We start from the raw sequence: 19,337 nt of genomic DNA on the forward strand, positions 1-19,337 counted from the left end.
GGCCAAAGGGGGGGGGGGTCTGTCTAAATGGAGGGTGCCCAGCCAGCGGGGTCCCTGTGAGCGCTGCCCTAGCACTGACTGGCTGCTCCCGGCCCAGCGCAGAGCAGGCGCGATTGGCGCGTGGCCGACCTGCAGGTGTGCGACTTGCCGGCCGCACAACCCCCCCGGCTGATCCCTCCTCAGCCAATGAGGAGCCAGGACGCGGGCCCGTTGCCATGGTCTCCAGACTGCAGCACTTCCCAGGCTGTGCACCAACGAAAGTGCCTGCGGGAGAACCTGGGTCGGGTCCCTGGTGCCTGCTCCGGGGCAGCCTCGTGGGAACGGCGCTTTCCCTCCCTCCGGCTCACCTGGCGGCGCGGAGCAGCCAGGTAGGACACGCCTAGGAGCAGCCCTTGTGGGTTTGACTCTGCTGAGATTGCTGGGTCCGATGGCTACAGCGGAGGGGACTTTAGCAGCTGCCTGTCGCTCTAGTCCGGATATTAATGCCTGCTCTCCACCCAAGCATTTAAAAACAATCAGCGGCTCGCCTTTAGGTTGTCAGCTTGGCATTAGCAACACCAAACTGGCTGGCTGGTCTAGTTCTTGATGTGGCTGCTTCATCGTTTATAAAAGGAAGCGACTTTCAGTTTGCTGATGGCTGAAGGAAAACTGCATACATATTAAATAATAACAAGGAGGGTGTTGCCACAGATTTGGTCTAAAGCAAGTAGCATGATAACCTGAGGCTCTTCCAGAGTTGTGTTGTCATGCATTATACAGTGTGAAAAGTAATAAACACAAATCACAACTAGGGAGATCGCAGGATTCAGGAGGCCAAAACCACAGAATAATACTAGAACAGCCCATTTCTAACTATATACTGACTCCTCCCTCATCTCTCTCTCCTGATGAAATAGTTATAATACCTAGATTTCACATTGCATTTTTTATCGATAGGTCTCAAAGTGCTTGACAAAGGACGTAAATATCATTAACCACCATTTACAGATGGGTAAATAGCAGCTCCAAGTCACATACCAGGCCAGTTGGAGAGCCAGGGAAATAACCCAGATCCTCTGATTCCTAGTCCAGGACTCTATCCAATGGGCCATACTGTCCTCCTGTTTAAAGCTCAGCCTGGTAGGCTCACTCATGTAAAACTCCTACTGAAATTCTGTTGATTGGAGTTGAGCTTGAGTATTTACTACACGATCAGGCCCTTTACTTTGCATCCTACATTTATATTGTTTTGAAAAAAGTTTTTATAAACCACTGAAAATAGAACTGTTTTCATTAGATGAAAAACTATCAATTATAAAGAGAAGAAGATGCTGTGTTGAAAATGCAGACGAAAACTTTATGCTAAGTCATGAGAAATAGCAAGTTAAATTGAATGATCTAATTTTCCCTTCTCGGACAAATAAAGGCAAGAAAGCATTCACCAAAATGGTGAAATGTTTTAATAATCTACATTATTAGTAACACAGAAGGGGATTTTTAGTATCAGTTGTATCCTGACAGCCATCCTAATAATCAAAAGAATTTGACAGATTATGCTAAATCTACGTCGTTCACAGAAAATAATTTTTGGCCACTTTGTTTTCAAGCTTGCCAGAGACCTATAATTACTGTCAAGACTTTGGGCAATTCCATTCATTCTTGTATAAAGGAAAAAGTAGTTTTATCTGAACTCAATACTAGCAGTAGCTTATTTCAGTGGGATTCATTATTTTTATTCACTTACTGCTCTAAAGTGTAGCTTGGGGTACAATCTTGCAGATACTTGTACATAAGTACCCATGACAATAGTTCCCATTGAAATCAATGAGAATTCTGACATGAGTAACTTCATTCATGCACTTGCATAAGTATTCACAGGACTGGGCCAGAGAGTTGCCTTCTATGCCTACTATTAAGTGGCATATGAACTGCAGAAGGGTTTGTTATATATAAAATGTGTAATATTAATAAACCCTAGCTTTACTATACCTGTAGCTCTTTTCCTCTGTAGATCTCAAAGGGTTTTGCTGAGTATTTTAGTATCATTATCACCATGTTCAATGATCATCCATCACAAACTAGAGAAATGGTCTGAGGTTTACAGGATGAAGTTTAATAAGGACAAATACAAAGTACTCCACTTAGGAAGGAACAATCAGTTTCACACATACAGAAAGGGAAGTGATTGTCTAGGAAGGAGTACTGTTGAAAGGGATTTAGGGGTCATAGTGGACCACAAGTTAAACATGAGTCAACAGTGTGACACTTGCAAAAAAAAGCAAACATGATTCTGGGATGCATTAACAGGAGTGTTTTGAGCAAGACATGAGAAGTCATTCTTCTGCTCTACTCTGTGCTGATTAGGCCTCAGTTGGAGTATTGTGTCCAGTGTTGGACACCACATTTCAAGAAAGATGTGGAGAAATTGCAGAAGGTCCAGAGAAGAACAACAAAAATTATTAAATGTCTAGAAAACCTGACCTATGAGGGAAGACTGAAATAATTGGGCTTGTTTAGTTTAGAAAAGAGAAGACAGAGGGGACATGATAGCCATTTTCAAGCATCTAAAAGGGTGTTACGAGGAGAGAGAAAATTTGTTCTCCTTGGCCTCTGAGGGTAGGACAAGACGCAATGGGCTTAAACTGCAGCAAGGGAGGTTTAGGTTGGACATTCGGAAAAACGTCCTAACTGTTAGGGTAGATAAACACTGGAATAAATTGCCTTGGGGGGATATTTAAGAGCAGGTTAAACAGATACCTGTCAGAGATGATCTAGTGCTTGGTCCTGCCGTGAGGTCAGGTCACTGGACTTGATGACCTCTTGAGGTCCCTTCCAGTTCTAGGATTCTATGTCAGTGGCAGATTTCAGGTCTCTGAAAGGGGCAATGTAAATTTCAAATTATTAATTTCTTCTATTTTATTATAAGGAGGTCTTAGCACTGTCCATGTAGCTTACTTTTGATTGTATCATGTATTATTTCATCTTAGCTTTGGAAGGTCATACCTGATTTCAGCTCATTGCCATTTCTTCAAGGATCCCACAAATATTCTCAAGCAAAGTTAACTCAGTTGAGTGTGACCCTGAATTCTGCAACAATTCCATCTGTTTTCAGTTAAGGTGACACGATGACTGGGGAAGATTTGCTCAAAGACACTAACAGTGTGAAGCCGGAAATGGTCTTACGACACTGTTTTAAACAATACAAACTCAGAGATTTGTATCCAAAATTTTTCCTTAAAGTTAAACCAAGTATATTTGGGCCACCCAAATCCAGACGTCGCATTATTATTGCGCCTCCTATGGTAAGACCAGCTTTTGCAGGTTCAAAACCCATTCAGATTACACCCATCAAGAAAGATGGAAAGGAGAAAGCTGCTGACCAGCAAATGTCCCGTGGGGCAGAAAGCTGTCCCCACACATTGAAAGAACCTTCAGAGGCAGAAGATGATCTACCAATGCTGGAATCTTGGATAACGGAAAGGAGAAAGCTCCGGTCTCAATTGGATAGCCTTGTAAATGTTGAAAAATGGCTACGTCAAAAGCTTTCCACCACAGAGCAAGAAGATAGAGTCCTGGAAAACATACAGTATTGCAGAGCAGAGAGGAAGGCTAAAATTCAGGCAGCTGTTACCAGAAATCTTGAAGTAAGTACCTGCCTCATTCCTCTGTCCTTTCAATTAGTGCACTATAATCCTGGGTGGCAGTGAAAGCCCAGCTGGGGAAGGTAGGTCTCAGCCCTGCCCCTTTCACCCAAGGCCTGCCCGGGAGCCAAGCCCCACCTACCATCGGCCTGATCCTTCCTGGCCACCTGGAGGGCCGGGACTGTGGTGCTGCACCCCCAACTCCCACTCTCCATAGCAGCCAGGAAAACCCGCCTACTCTGCCTGGCCCCTAACTCCCTGGGCAGCTGGGGAAGTTGGGCTGCTGCGCTGTGGCCCCAGTGGCCGGGGCATATAGGCAATTTTGGGAAGGTTGTGCTTTCTCTTGCCTGTATTACCGACTGCCTCTGGCTATAATTACTGAATTATACATATAATTACTGAATTATAGTCACACCTCACTTTCACAGTCATTTGACTTGAACAACTACAGCTAAACAAAGGAGATTGGAGGGCAGTCAGGTCAGTTCTTTCTATGGGTGCTGGTATTAGTCATGTAACCATGCAGCTTTTCATCAGTAAAATTACAGGAAGTGGGATAATTATACAACCAACCTAGTCAGATTGTTCCCCTGGAGACTGTTTACCTCTGCTTCAGAAGAGGTAATTCAGCCAGGCTGCATTGGAGTAGTTTCTCTGAAATATTACCTTTTGGGGCAGCAGCTGCACCCTTCCCTGATACTGTACCTTTATGGTGCCATGGCATTGCAGCTTTTGCAGTAACTATAGTGAAAACTCTGTGGTGAAAAACCCTGCAGGCTGGAGCTGCTCAATTCTCCCCAATACAACCTCTGTGGCCATCCAAGGAGGTCAGTGCTGTCTCTAGAACAAACGTCTATCTCAGGACAAATTATTTGGTGGCCTCAAAGTGCAGCCACCCAGGCTTGCTGGTGGTCACTCATATGCTTTTCCCTAAAATACTTAATTATCTTTAGAAAAAACAAATAAATGGGCATCTATATACATCCAAACCATTGTAATGTATGCAATACCAGCTAGCCAAAAGTAAATCCTTTGTGAAAAGTAATATTAATAAACATACAAATATCATTTTTCATAGCAAACTTACTGAGCCCTGGCAAGTCTGGGGATAAATGAAGCCCTTGATTGCAGGGCCAGAAGAGGCAGCAGGGGTGGAGGGGGCATGTCCAGCAGAGGTCAGGAGTCTGAAGCCCTGCAGCTGGAGGATGGAGACTGAAGCCATGGGGCTGGATCCTGGTGCTCTGCAGCCAGAGCCTGGGCCCCATGGCCCCAAGAAAGGTGGGGAAATCACCAGCTGCCTGCTCCTCCAGCACTGTACTCCAGGTGTCTCCAGAGGGATGCAGGTCCCATCCCTTTGCCCTAAGGCCACCAGCAACCACCACCAAGGCCCAAGGAGGGGAAGTAGCCACTGCTCTGCGCTGCCCAGGAGGCTGTGGCTGCAAGAAAAGCCCCCAGAGGCTGCACGTGGCCACAGTGATCACATTTGAGAAATGTGGAACTGGCCCTCCAGCCTGGTGCCCCCATCTCCTCTCAGCACTTCCTGCGCTACAGACCTGAGCCATGTTGGAAGCAGGGATACATGTGGAACAGTACTGAAGAAACAACACTTCCCCTTGTGTGTCTCCACAGCAGAGGCCTCCTGGACTCCATTTCCTTCTGCCAATGGAGGCGGGGGTGTTATATGGCCTTAAGTCAGTGCAAGGAAAGATTGAGTACAAAATAAGATCATCTTGAGAAATATGGAAATTACAAGGGCCAGGCCCTTCACAGTTTTAAATTGACATAACTCCATTAAAATCAATGCAGAAATACCCATTTGTACCTGCTGATATTATGTCACTCTACATTCTTCACACTTCTGTGGCCTGAGCCAGGAAACCTGCCTGAATTTCTCATTATGTGGAAATGTGTCTCATGATTATTTTTAAATCTCTTTCAGAATCTGCCAGCAAAGCATGACCAGCCTCATCAAAAAAGAATCATCCCGCTAATCAAAGCTCCCTACCCCCAGTCCCTCATTACACTGCACAACCTTCTGCACAAACAAAAGCTCAAGATGGTGGACTTATTCAAGAAGGCAGATAAGGACAAGAAGCGGTTCGTGAGATCAGAGTTCATTAAAGTTATCAAAGGGGTATGCAAAAACCGAGTTAAGAAATTCCACCTTAATTCTGTTGGTATAACTATAACGTAGTTATATAGCCATGATAGGGGCTGAATTTGATCTTATAACAGGTCTTCCCTTAACCTTGGCTACATTGATTTTAGACATGATCTATGGGGAATTCATCTGCAGAGATTTTACTCCACAACCCATAACAATTCTGCAAAGAGAAAGGAAAGATAATTTAGTTGCATATTTGGATGACCCAAGAAATAGAGTGATTCCCAGCTGGGGACAAAACCCCACCCACATAGTCCAAAAGAAACTCACAGCTCACCCACAAACCAATTCAGATTCTGCTCAGTGTGCAGAAATGCTGTTGGTTTCCATTACAGTAATAATAGAACTTCCTTCAGTCTGAGGGAGCTCCAGATGCTTTACAGACCACAAACTAAGCTGTGAGATAGGGCTGTGCAGATGGAGAAGCAATGTGATCCAGTGAGGAGGGCTCTGGACTGGACTCTAGACTCCTAACTTCTATTCCTGGCTGTCTTACAGACCTGCTATGTGATTTGAGTATGTCACATCACCTCTCTATACCTCTATTTCTCCTACCACCCTTTGTCTATTACAATATATGTGTATAGTGCCTACCACAATAGAGCCCTCATCTCAGTTGGTGCCATTAGATATTACTCTAATATGTGTAGTAACTATACACATTTGCAGATGGAGAAACTGAAGGCCAAAGATGAAAACTGATTCGCCCAAGGCCACCTGGCCTCTGAGTAACAAAACTGGGACTAGAACCCATAGATCTTAATTCCCAGAGGTACAGGGCATCCCCGCTATACATCCAAAATATGTTTAAAAAAAAGTGGACGTATAGTAAAAAGATGTAAAGCAGGATTTTTTTTCATGCAGCTGATTTCCGTTTGCGTGAATTGGTCTTTTCTTTTTCTTTTCTTTTCTTTTTTTTTTGTGCAACAGAAGAATGAGGAATGGGAGGACTTAAAATGGAAGAGTTACCACAAAATGTCAACAACGCTAGTGCAGAACCAACGTATATCGGGGCATCTTATAATGGGGATGCCCTATAGTGGATTTAATCTGCAGCAAGGGTGATTTAGGTTAGTTTTTTTTTTAAAAAGTCTAACTAAGGACAGTTCATGTTTGGGGACAGTTAATGCAACCAAGGGAGGTTGCAGAATTCCATTGCTGGAAAGTCAGAGATATTCTAGGCTTATGTGGTTCTGCCACAGCACAGGGCACTGGACTCAATGACTTTTCAAGATCCCTTCCAGCTCTACATTTAAGATTCTGTGAGTTATCAGACACAAGGCTACACCACCTTTCAATAATCTGGTTGCAGTGCACATGGTGCGAATGCAGAATTGTTCCCTAGGGCTTTGTGGCATCCTTTAGTTTTACTGTGATCATCACATTAAGGATGTTAAGGACTAGTCGACTATCAGATAAGCAAAAGTTTATCGGATAGTCAGTCAACTAGTTGATTCCCACCCACCACCCCGCTGCCTCTATCAGATAGTAGCAGCAAAGGGGAGGAAGGGAAAGGGAGTGCTTCAGAGGGGCAGTGCTGCACAGCTGAGCCTGGGCTCAGCTGTGCGAGGCTGCCCCCTTTGAAACACCGAGGTGGTATTCAAAGGGCAGAGCTGCACAGCTGATCTCCAGCAGCTCAGCTATATGGCGCTGCTCTTTGAACTCCACCTCACCATTTCAAAGGGGCGCTGTGGAGCCCAGTGTCAGCTGAGGACTCCCCAGCTGACCCCGAGTTCTGGGGAAATGTCGCGCGGAACCCGGAGTCAGCTGCATTTCAAATCAGCAGCACAGCATGAAACCTAGGGCTAGCAGGGGCCCTGAGTCCCCCGCTGACCTCGGGCTCCATGCTGCATTGAAGCTTTGAAATGCACAAGAGCCTCTGCTAGGGACTCTTGTACATTTCAAAGCCGGCATCTGCGTACAGCCCAGGGTCAGCGGGACTTCCCGCTGGCCCCAGGTTGCACGTGGAGTTCCGCATTCCTCCTTTGAAATGTACAAGAGCCCCTAGTGGGGCTCTTGTATGTTTCAAAGGAGGAATGCGGAAGTGCCTATCAACTAGTCAAGTAGTCGATGGAAATTCCATCGATTATTCAACTAGTCAATTAACTGATATTTAACATCCTTATATCACATATGCATTTTTTTTTAACAGGCCAATGTCCCTATCAGTGACAATGACCTGGAAGATGTGATCATCTACCTTACTACTTCTAAACGTGAAAATTTTATAACCAGTGATGATTTAGCTGATTGTCAAAATATGTGGCTGGATTCAATGAGAGACCAGATGAAACAACCCAGGGAGGCAAAAAGAGGTAAGAAAAATAAACTCACAATAGGAAGATGATTCTGCATTCTTAGGAGCATGGGAGTTGCCATACTGGGTCCAGTTCCAGATCTATTTAGTACAACATCTTGTCTCAGATAGTGGGCAGCACCAGATGCTTCAGACGAAGGTATAAGATCATTGTAGTGGCAGATGTGGGATAATTTTCTGCCCTATATTAGATCTCATCCTGGTCACTAAAAGAGATTTGCTTGAACCTCAAGTGCAATATCCCTGCCAGAATTTTGCTGGCATTCTTGGCCCCTACCAGCCCAATAACTGAAAACTAGAACCTTTTACAAATGCCCTTCCACTCAAATTCTGGTAGTTTGAATAGACTGGAACCAAGATTCAAGCCACCCCTGGTTTTACAAAACCAAAATCTCAACCTTCTCAGCTCATCTCTAGGTGAAAGCTTGTATAGGTTCATGTGTTACTTTATGTTGCAGTCTCACCAGTCAAGAGGAGAAATGCCTGGAAGTGCTGAGAAATTCTTAGCACTATACAGCTACAAAATAGCCTGAAAACTTATTCCTCGCAACAACAGTTAACTGATGTTTCTAAAGTGCTTTGAGAACCTCAGAGGAAAGACAGTAGAGAATGCCACATAAATATTAAAGTATTAGGATTAAAGAAGAAATCCCACTGGGGAAAAGAATCATTATTTGTATTGAATAGCTACGTAAATGGAGGCACAGAGCAGTTAAGAGACTTGCCGAAGACTTGATGATGAATCAGTGTCAGAGGTGGGAACAAAATTCAGGGTGCCTCGCACCACGTCCTGTGCTTAGATGTTTTCCACAAAGACTTCCTCTTTGGAGGCTTACAATTTAGTTCTCTCTCAGTGCAGGCCTACCACTATCATTGCTGCAAAAAGAAAGGTCTGATTCTGAAGAAATGTTGTGGAAGGCAGCATGTGTCAAGCACATGTGTCAACCTCCGTTCAAGAAAATGAAATTAGTCACACCGCTCTTCAACGCTGCCATATGTTGTTAAAATGCAACCCATATTTTAAAGTCTTCATAATATGATCCTTCCCCTCTTTTCTTACATGCTTTGAAATGGTTAACAATGTGAACGTGTCAACACTTGAAGCATTATCCTGGGCTTCTGAGCCAGTAGCAATTGAATTTAAAAAGGCAGCTTACACAACAGAGCTATTGTTTCAGGCTATCACTTTGATGGCTTTCTCTGAAGCCATACCAGAGACTTTATTTTTTTCAACAGAAAGTTGAGAGTCAAAGTCTGGAGAGTAATTGAGAGCTCTTGCCACCCACAGCCCCTCCCCGCAACTAGTCCCTGCCATTCCCCTTCCTTACCTCCATCTATTCCTCCTGCAGTGTGCAGTTTGGGAAACACTGCTGAATGATTAACGGTGTCCAATGTCAAACAAATTCTCTCTCAGATAAAGGTGAAAGGTTATGCAACATAGACCAGCAGCAAGATTGGGAATCAGGAGATCTGGATTCTGTCCCTGGCAGAGATTTACTTGTAAAAGTCAGTCTGCCTCTCCGTATCTCAGTTTCCCATGTATAAAAAGTGGATAACAATCCATCCTCTTTTGTAAAGCTCTGTGAATGGGTGGAGGTGGGGAGCTCTACATAAACCCAGCAATTCTTTAGTTACTTTCAAGACTTTTCAATAAAGCACTTTAAAGAATCATTCCAAACTAGATGCAGGCTCAGCAGTAAAATGCAGGTCTGACTCCAAATCTAGATCCAAAGCTCAAGGCTCTTGGTATCTAGAGTTCTGGTCTAAGCCCGTCACTATCTCAAATTTGCACAGAAATCAAAGCCCCCTTTTCATTCTTTCATGAGTTCTAATCAGTTTACAAGTTTATTTTCTGCTGCATGCTATGATAATGTCCTTGTTTCTCTGTGATTCTACAGCGTGTTCCCGATTTCACACCCGGAAAGCTGTATCTAAAACTGTTTGTCGTCCAGCATCTGCTGATGGCAAAACCAAAGAGACAGAGCCACTTGCTCCTAGTGAACCTACAGTGAAGTTAACGCTGTTAGAAGTTCCGCCTATCAACCTCGAACCGGATCACAGACCTCTAAACCATGAGGAAATGGAGGAAATTGGAAAGAGATGGAAAGAGAGGAAACGATGTGAGAAGGTATTGCGCATCTGCAGAAAAATTATTCATTTGCTTATGCTTTGCATTTCAGGCCTTCCCATGTGTCTGACAGATTGAGGATGAAATAGCAGTTTATAAAAACCAAACCAAACCAAGGGCTTATAATGTCAATATCGAGACAATTAGTAATTTTTTGTATATAGCACCTTCCATCTGATGCTCTCCCTTTATAAACAACTAACACATTTACCCAGCATTGCTTGGGTCCTTTTTTTTGGGCGGGGGAAGGGGGTAAAAGGAAAATTCATACCAGGGATGCTTGCTCTTCCCTGTCGTGTCCCTGTCAGGGAGCAAGGGCAAAGTGCACAGCTCATTTGCCCCCTCTGCTCCCCAGCCAGGAGGAATACAGCAAACTGCACTTTCCCCTTGCTTCCTGACAAATGGGAACAGCCAGCAATGTCCCCATATGAATTGGGAGGAGGAGACCTTCAGTCCCTCCTGTCCTTCCTAAAGAGCACCCCGGTGTGGGGATGGGAGGCTTGGGGCTAAGGCAGTCCCCAGTGGGGGGAGGGGCATGCCTTCAGCCAGCCCCTTTCGCCTGCCTGGTGATTCTGTCTCTTTTTTGTACGGTTTTATGAGAAGCAACCCCATTCCAGGCACAACCAAACCCTTACCTTGGAGATAATAGGAAGCTGTAATACTGAATGTGGTGGTCATAGCTCTTACCATTTAGGAGGAGTTCTTCAACACACAGACAGACACTCTGAAATATATAATAGATTAATTTTGCCTCCAACACTTTGAGGGATAGACATTGTATTCCCTTTTACAGAGCAATAAAAAGAGGCACGGATAAATGTATTTGATTAGCATGCCCCAGAATGGAAAGACCTTTCAAAGTCATCTTGTCCATCTCCTCACCAAAAGAGGATTAGTCCCTAGAGCTTATGGGATATTTGCAAACAGTTTTTCCTGTCTTGTTTTCTATGTATCCCACAGCTGGATTCACAACGAGTCCATAGCAGAGTTGGGAATAGAACTCACGAGTTCTGGCTCCCAGAGCTTTGTGCTCTAACCATTAGGTAACACTGCTGCTGGGAGAAGTTCTTTTTAAAAAATTCAAGCAACATTGGCGCAGCTGTTTGTCTCTTCTGAAACTAATAATTTCACCTGCCAGTGTTTGATTAATCTGGGGTGCATATATTGTAATGTAAATTAGTACTAAAGACATTCCAAGAGAAAGGGAAACAACAAAGTCTCAATTTTTCAAAAGAATTCTGAAAAATACGACCAACCACTATGTCTCCTAGTGCAAACTCTTGTGCAGTTCACTGCTGTGCAGACAACTAATGCACCACTCCAAAGGGGGCTTATGCAGGACATGAGTGGCGCACAGGCATTGTACTGACCCTCTCACAAAATGGATTTAATCCACAAACTGGTGCCTGTGCTCATGAAAATATAGTTACTCATTTTACATGCACAGAATTCCATTTGTACACACATAGCTTCACTGAGCTGAGTGGAATTATACCAGGGATTCATTTAGCCGTGAAAATATTCTAGCCAACGACACAAATGAGAACCTGACCTTAACTTGCAGATCAAAGTCAGTCCAATACAATGGATGGAACGCTGTCGGCTGGTGAGATCTGGAAACAATGCCATCGATGAACATTGTTTGCCATCAACAATGGAGAGCGAAATAGGAGAAATAATTGATAAACATCGCAGGACCATCTACATGGTCTATCTGCAGAGTCTCAAATTATGCAATGAATATAACATTCCACTCACCGAAAAGGTACTGGAAAAAGGTAAAGCAAAACCTTGGGCTTGGTGTAAATGTGCTACCTCAGAACAATTCAGGCTAAGCTTTGTCCCCCAGCTCAGATGCATGGCTCTTATCTTAGGATTTCTCATGGGTGGGAAAGTCAAGTAGAAAGGGAAAGAGCAGTGTTCCCTCTAACTTTTTCCACCCCTGAGTGGAATGAATTTTCTCATGTGCCCCAGTGTGGAGGTGACATGCGACACAGGTGATGTGACACACATCACTGTCATATTGGTGCAAATTTCATGTGACAGGTCTTGGACCAAGGGATTCTGAGTGTGGGAGGGGACTCAGGTGCTGGGGCAGAGGGCTGAAGTGTAGGCTCTTGCTAGCGGTGCAGGCTCCAAGGTGGGGCTAGGATTGAAGGGCTCAGGGCTGGGACAGAGGGTTGGGGGTACAAGGGCTCTGCCGGGGTGTGTGTGCGGACTCTGGGGTGGGGTTTGGCATAAGGAGTTTGGAGTGCAAGAAGAGGTACTGGCTCTGGGCTGGGGGTTGGGCTGTAGGTACAGGCTTTCAGCTGGGTTTGTGAGCTTTGGGGTGGGGCCAGATATGAGGGCTTTGGGGTGCAGGAGGGTGTTCAGGGCTGAGGAGGCTCAAGATGGGGCCAGGAGTTGGTGCTTGGGCTTATCTGGGTGGTTCCATGGTGGGGTGGCAGAAAGGGGCTCCCTTCTGCCAGCCATAGCTGCAGGGCTCTGCCCCACCAGTTTCAGGGTTTGGGGAGAGGCATCTCCCCTGGCTGCAGCCCTGAGCCCCAGCATGGAGCTTAATAGCTCCTGCACACAGCTTTGAGGTGTATTTACAGTTCTGTGTAGAGCAATAGGACTAGTACAGCAGCAGATGCTTCTGGTTAGAATTAAAATACATGGGCAGTACTAGGGAAGAATTGGAATAGCAAGGGGTGCGCCAGATCAGGATTGAGGGGATTGAGACAGAGCAGTGTTAAGAGATTCCAGGTCAACATACCAGGTGATACTGCAGGTGAAGACAAGAGATGGACTGGCACATTTGGGATGGAGCAGGACTGGGTGGAGTGGGGGCTGCAAGTCAGGACTGAAGAGCATCTGTAAATTAAATTTGGAGTCAGCTTGCACTATGCCTAATGCCAACCATTTCTGCTAATTCCTCACTTCACTGAGCACATAATCCATTCAAAATGTGTAGCAGGCCACATGTCATACAGTTATTACTGCTTTGGTTTTCTTGTGTTCTTTGCTGACAGCCCTGCTGTACCCAGGAGACAAAATAATAAAAGAAGGTGCATATGTGCGGAAGATCAGACAGCCAGGGGGTCCCTATTCAACAGTGGATGGAAGTCGCCACCAAAAGCAACTGCTTTTAAGCAGACAAGGATTAAAAGGGGATGCCAAAAATGGGTTTGTTCAAAGAGTTTTTACTGTAGTGGACCACTTAGTGACCTATAAACCAATAGCAACTTATCTCCGAGCAACAGCATGGCCTAGCCTTAGTGGCCAAAACCCAGGATTGAAAGTCATGACACCAGGACTGTTTCCCAATTTTTCCCACTGATCTGCTGTGTCACCTTGAGTAAATCACTTCACTTTTCTGTTCCTGTATTTCTCTTCTTGCTCTTTGTCCATTTAGAATGCAAGATCTTTAGGGCAGAGACTTGGTACATGCCAAAAGCTAACACAATGGTATCCCAGTCTTAGTTTAATTTAATAATAATTAATGGGGATGCTGGTATTACATCAGTAGGTATGATTTAGGAGGAGCGGGCAAGCAGACAAAAGTTACTAGTTTTGGTTGGGGGTGGGAGTTTTCCTCTAGATAAAGTATCTCTTAAAAGGCAGGTGAACAGATGACACTGTTTGTTTTAAGTATGCAGCAAGCAGATTCCACTGCTGGTCCTGTATTCTAGTGTCCATGAGACACAAGGGAAAGTTGCACACATAGTGTGCCCAATTCTCCTTTTACTGATACTGGTTTGACAACAGTGTAAATCAGAGTAACTCCACTGAAGTCAACTATTTGCGTGCATGTTTGTAAAGAAGAATCAAGTTCAGTGAAAGGAAATATTCCTGCTCCCATCTTGTGATTCATTCCACTTAGCCTAAACCTCATTTTGCTGGCCATTCTGTCAAGACACAATACAGCACCCAATATGATATGTAGCTGTATTGGGATGAAATATGTTTGGAGGCAGCCTAGGATAAGTTCAGAACAATGAATGACCAGATTCTCCTCTCAGTTACACTGATGACAATGTGGCTGGACTGGTGTCAATGTGAGTTATGTATAAAAACAGGACTATTGCTACTTACTCACCTATTTCACAGGGGCATTGTGAGGATTATTTTATTGATGTCTGTACAGTGCCTTGAACTTACCAAGTGCTATACAGATGTTAAGTATCCCTACGTACCATGATGATGGATGCAGTGTAAAAACCTGAATGTACAATTACCTATTCAACACCTTTCCCCACTGCATTATTTTTATGTAGCTCCATCTGATAATTACATCTGATAATTTACCGACATGTAGAAAGACAAGGAAAGTTTCCCCAAGAGTTTCCAGTTTGTTGATTGAGATCTCTACCAAAGTATATTCACTGTTTGAAATGATGCCTATTTTGTCTTTCCTGACAGACTGCGTGGTACAGGGATTAAGAGGCAACTATACGGAAACCAGAAGGCATACAGAGGCAGTGAGATGTCATTTGATGATTATGAACAGTTAACAAGGTCTGTGCAGAGAATGGTTTAGTCCATATACAACAGTGAAATAGTGCCAAAACTCAGTAAGAAATTCCAAGAAAGAAAATCCAGGCAGGAATCCAATCAACAATTCTCCAACACAACCCAAAATAACATTAGGCCATAAGAACTTTCCTTTTCTTTGACACAAGTGACCAGACCTAACACAGAAGGGCAACACTTAAGGTTATAGTCAATGTTTATAAAGAAGTGGCGGTAAAGACAAACCACCTTGGATGTGCAGATCCTAGAGGCGTTAGAATAGGAATCCAAATACCACCCAAATTAATTCAATGACAAAACATCCAGGCCCAAGTGGCAGACAATTTATTCTCCTAGATCCTGCAAATAAGAGCTATAGGGTCCACTTCTTAATCAGAGAAGTCCTTGGGTTATTTACTCAAATATTCTTTGACGCAGAAGGCAAGCCAGCAGATAAGAGTCCTGCACTGGAAATTAGGGATGTAAATATTCATCAAAACAGTTAACCTGATAAATTATTAAAATTATATAATTTAACTAGTTAACCATTGGTGGGAGCAGGGCAGATTGGGGGGGTGGTCTTACTATTGCGGCAGAGTCCAGATCCACTGGGCCGGAGCTATGAGAGACAGGACTGCAATGTGGCTGGGAGCTGGATCCGAGAGCCTGGTCCAGGGCCATGGTGGTGCAGCCAGGAGCCGCAGCCACGGGAGCGGAGGCTGCAGCATGGTGGGGAGCCAGAGGAGCCAGGGCCACAGCACGGCTGGGACCCAGGGTCACGGGAGCTGGGACCGCCTGCCATACAGCCCCACCTGCCACCCTGACCTCATGAGGTTCCTGTCAAACAGCTCCACACAACTGGCAGTTCAGTTAATCAGTTACCAAGTAAGCATTCTAGTAAGCCTAATGCTTACCAGGTAAACAGTTAACCAATTAGCCTTTTATATTCCCACTGGAAATGTTATTGAACATGTCGATACCACTTTAAACTAGGTGCTATGAAATCAGAAATAAGCATCTCCAGTCAGTACTGATTGGAGAATGGGTTGGTTTGTTTTTTACGCCCTTAAAATTTTGATGGGAAAAAGATTTTCATTTATCTGAAAACAAAAACAAACAGCAAATGGAAATACTGCCATAGCATCTCATGGGAGCTGTAGTTCAGATGCTTCAAGACTCTATTCCCTGCCTGGTCTACATCTACCATGATGCTCTAGAAGATTATGCAGGCTTGCTATGCGGCCAGTCCTTTGAACACAATGGTGGCATGAGGCACCTGAACTACTGCTTCCAGAGGGCACCATGGTAACATTTCCAAATTGAAATTTTGGGTTTTCAGATTAAAACTTCTACATTTTGGGGGGGGGGGAGGCGTTTGGGGGATAAGTTGAATTTTTTTGCACAAAGCAGATACTTTTTGGGGGGGTAGGTTTAGCTGAAAGCCCAATTTTCTGTCAAACAGTTCCAGTGGCAATTTTTTTAATAGCCTCGCTGTCAGGTTTCTATAATTGGGGGAGTCCCTTATGATGTCCTGAGGGAAAGGGGCTTCTTCATCTTACATGTGGACTTACAGGTATAGTTTCTGAGTGCCTTCTGGTATAGGAATCCCTGATAGTGACATATGTATCTTATCTGGGTTACTATAGTGAGCCAACTATAAAAGACAATTCAGCACTTGGATAGGAGACCTTCCAGGAAAATTTGACAAAAAGTGATGTTGGTGAATCAGTAGATGGCATTTGTCTTTCCTGTCAATACAAACCCATTACTCCTGTGTCATACTAAGGGGCCTAAGCTGCTGGAGATGCCTCTCTTTGGGTCATCCTACTTGTGGCTGTTAAATCCCCTAGCACTGTTCAGAAGAGCAGGGATATTAACTCTGATCTCCTGTCCAGTTTAGTAATTGCATCCAGTGGTTTGGTTTTATTTTCTGTGGGCCAAATCCTGAAGTTCTTACACAGCTTGTACTTACTTCTTAATCAGGTGCACTAACTTCCCTATGCGTTATACCTGATTATACTGACCAAGAACTTCAGAATTTTGTCCCATATAAATACATATAATTGAATACAATTCAGTTTGCATTTTCCTGGGGTTTCCTTTCAGTATGTGGCTCTCTGCCATTTTCTGTTCTCGGCTTTTCTGCCATGTTTCAGCCGACACATCTCACCCCACAATTGGCTGCATTTCAGTGATGATGAAAGAGATTCCTGGGCAGTGAATCTAATTACTTGAGCATTTGGTTTCTTTAAGTGAAAGGCATTATATAAGCATGAGATTGATTATTTAACTCATATTTTCCAGGCATCTGCATATGAAGTGGTCCAATCTGAGCTGCAGGTCTAATGACAATAACTTCTGGCCAGGTCACCTTCTGGACAAGCTGCGTATTTATCTCCCCCAGATAAAGACTAATCAGGAGCATGCCCTGTTCAGCTATATTCATCCAACACCACCTGCCTATCCTGGTATTTACAACCCACACCACAGCTGGCCAGTCAGTGACCAGGGATACGTGACCTATGGAAACACTGACACTCAAAAGTATTGATGTTGTCTGGGACAGTAATGCTGTATGTGATGAAAGCTCTGTGATTCCTCAGTCACCTCCATGGAGTTAGGCCACCATCATGAACAAAATAAAGCTATCAAAGCCAAAAAAGTACACATTCAATTCAAAGCTAGAGCAAAGTTGTGCAGGACTTGATAGACCAGCATTCCTCAAAGTGGCCCAGGCCACGCTGCTTCCCACAGTTCCCCTGGGCTGGAAATGACAAATCAGAGCCAATGTTTACCTTTGGGTAAACAAAGTGGCATGGGCCCACTAAGAGCTTTCCCAAATAGGCCCATGGCCCACTTTCAGGAACACTGGGATAGACAATGAAATACAGAAACAAAATACAGGACTATGTAGCACTTTAAAGACTAACAAGATGGTTTATTAGATGATGAGCTTTTGTGGGCCAGACCCACTTCCTCAGATCAAATAGTGGAAGAAAATAGTCACAACCATATATACCAAAGGATACAGTTAAAAAATGAACACATATGAAAAGGACAAATCAAATTTCAGAACAGAAGGAGGATGCAGGGGGAGGAAAGGGAAGGTAAATGTCTGTGAGCTAATAAAACTCATAATCTAATAAACCATCTTGTTAGTCTTTAAAGTGCTACATAGTCCTGTATTTTGTTTCAGCTACCCTAGACTAACATGGCTACATTTCTATCACTAATGAAATACAGAGCAGCTTTCTTCTAGATTGTCAAGTTTCTGATTCTTGTGACTCATAACACAGGACCTGGGGACATTCAATGAAACTGAAAGGTGGCAAAGTCAAAACTAATAGTTTTGCACATATGTAATTAGACTGTGGAACTCATCACCACAAGACATTGATGATGCTAAAAATTTAGCACAATTCAAAAAGGGATGGACCATTCATAAAGATAAACAAGAATATCTAAACTTATTACAACTCTAACCTAAGTTGAAGGTCAGACTATTCCACATCCACTTACTGTAGAATTTCTTATGCTTTCCACTGAAGTACCTAGTAGTAACCACTGTCCGGACAGTAAACTACACTCAGATCTGACTGAATCTGGCAATTCCTTTGTTTTTGTGAATCAAATTCAGCTCTTTGGTGACCCATGTAAAAAGTACTTGGCAAGTCCCAGTTAGGGATGTGAATTGTTAACCGGTTAAACAGCAAGCCACATCCTTAATGGGTGAGGCTTACTGGTTCCGGTTAACAGGTGGGGGTTGGAGCAGCTCTCTGCCCCCTATGGGCAAGAGGCTGCTTCAGCCCCATGGGGCCTGCTGTGGGCAGGCAGAGTAGCCCCTTTTGGCAATGGGCCTGGTCCAGGCATGCCACAGGCAGAGATACTCCAGCTCAGCCAGAGCAGCCCTTGTCCGCAGCCGGGAGAGGGCCGCTCCAGCCCAGCCAGGCTAGAGCAGCCTCCCTACCATTCCTCCTTTAATCGGTTAAACATTACATTAGAACATAAGAATGGCCACACTGGGTCAGACCAAAGGTCCATCCAGCCCAGTACCCTGTCTGACGACAGTGGCCAATGCCAGGTGCCCCAGAGGGAGCGAACCAAACAGGTAATGATCAAGCGATCTCTCTCCTGCCATCCATCTCCACCCTCTGACAAACAGAGGCTAGGGACACCATTCCTTACCCATCCTGGCTAATAGCCATTAATGGACTTAACATGTAATTTAACTGGTTAACCAAATAAATGGGATTTTACATCTCTTCCTAGTCCCAGTCTGGTTCCCACGGGCAGATAGGTCCAAGTCACAAAAACTGCCATCACAACTAGCTCCACTTTATAGGATGGAAGAGTGAGTGGACCGTGATGACTAAAATAACCTGCCATACCCTTAGAGGTCAGAGTCAAGGCACATGGGTGCAGGAGACAAGGAAACTTGCCCTCTTTCTGCCCACACTGCACCTTTTCTGTGGATTTCAGGAGGATTCGGGTTTCCATGATGAAAATATCTTGATGATGGACCAACATTTGAAACCTGCTAATTTTCTAACAGCCTGGGAACACTGGACCATGAGAGAAGGAACACTGGTTGTTGGGACACTGGTCCTACCCTGGTCC

General features: G+C 44.3%; 1 protein-coding gene across 1 annotated transcript; it reads left to right on the top strand.

The window, feature by feature from the left end:
• The first annotated feature begins 232 nt into the window (after positions 1-232).
• Positions 233-17,778, top strand: EFCAB12 (EF-hand calcium binding domain 12). The gene is made up of 9 exons (XM_006132826.5): positions 233-368; positions 2,967-3,623; positions 5,560-5,754; positions 7,937-8,099; positions 10,000-10,229; positions 11,794-12,007; positions 13,241-13,394; positions 14,631-14,726; positions 17,025-17,778. The coding sequence occupies exons 2-9, from the start codon at positions 3,105-3,107 to the stop codon at positions 17,269-17,271; spliced, it is 1,818 nt and encodes a 605-aa protein (XP_006132888.3). The 5' UTR covers positions 233-368; positions 2,967-3,104; the 3' UTR covers positions 17,272-17,778.
• The last annotated feature ends 1,559 nt before the right edge of the window (positions 17,779-19,337 follow it).

This window comes from Pelodiscus sinensis, chromosome 11 (genome assembly GCF_052426305.1).
Source record: "Pelodiscus sinensis isolate ZL-2025 chromosome 11, ASM5242630v1, whole genome shotgun sequence".
In the NCBI taxonomy this organism is placed as follows: domain Eukaryota; kingdom Metazoa; phylum Chordata; order Testudines; family Trionychidae; genus Pelodiscus; species Pelodiscus sinensis.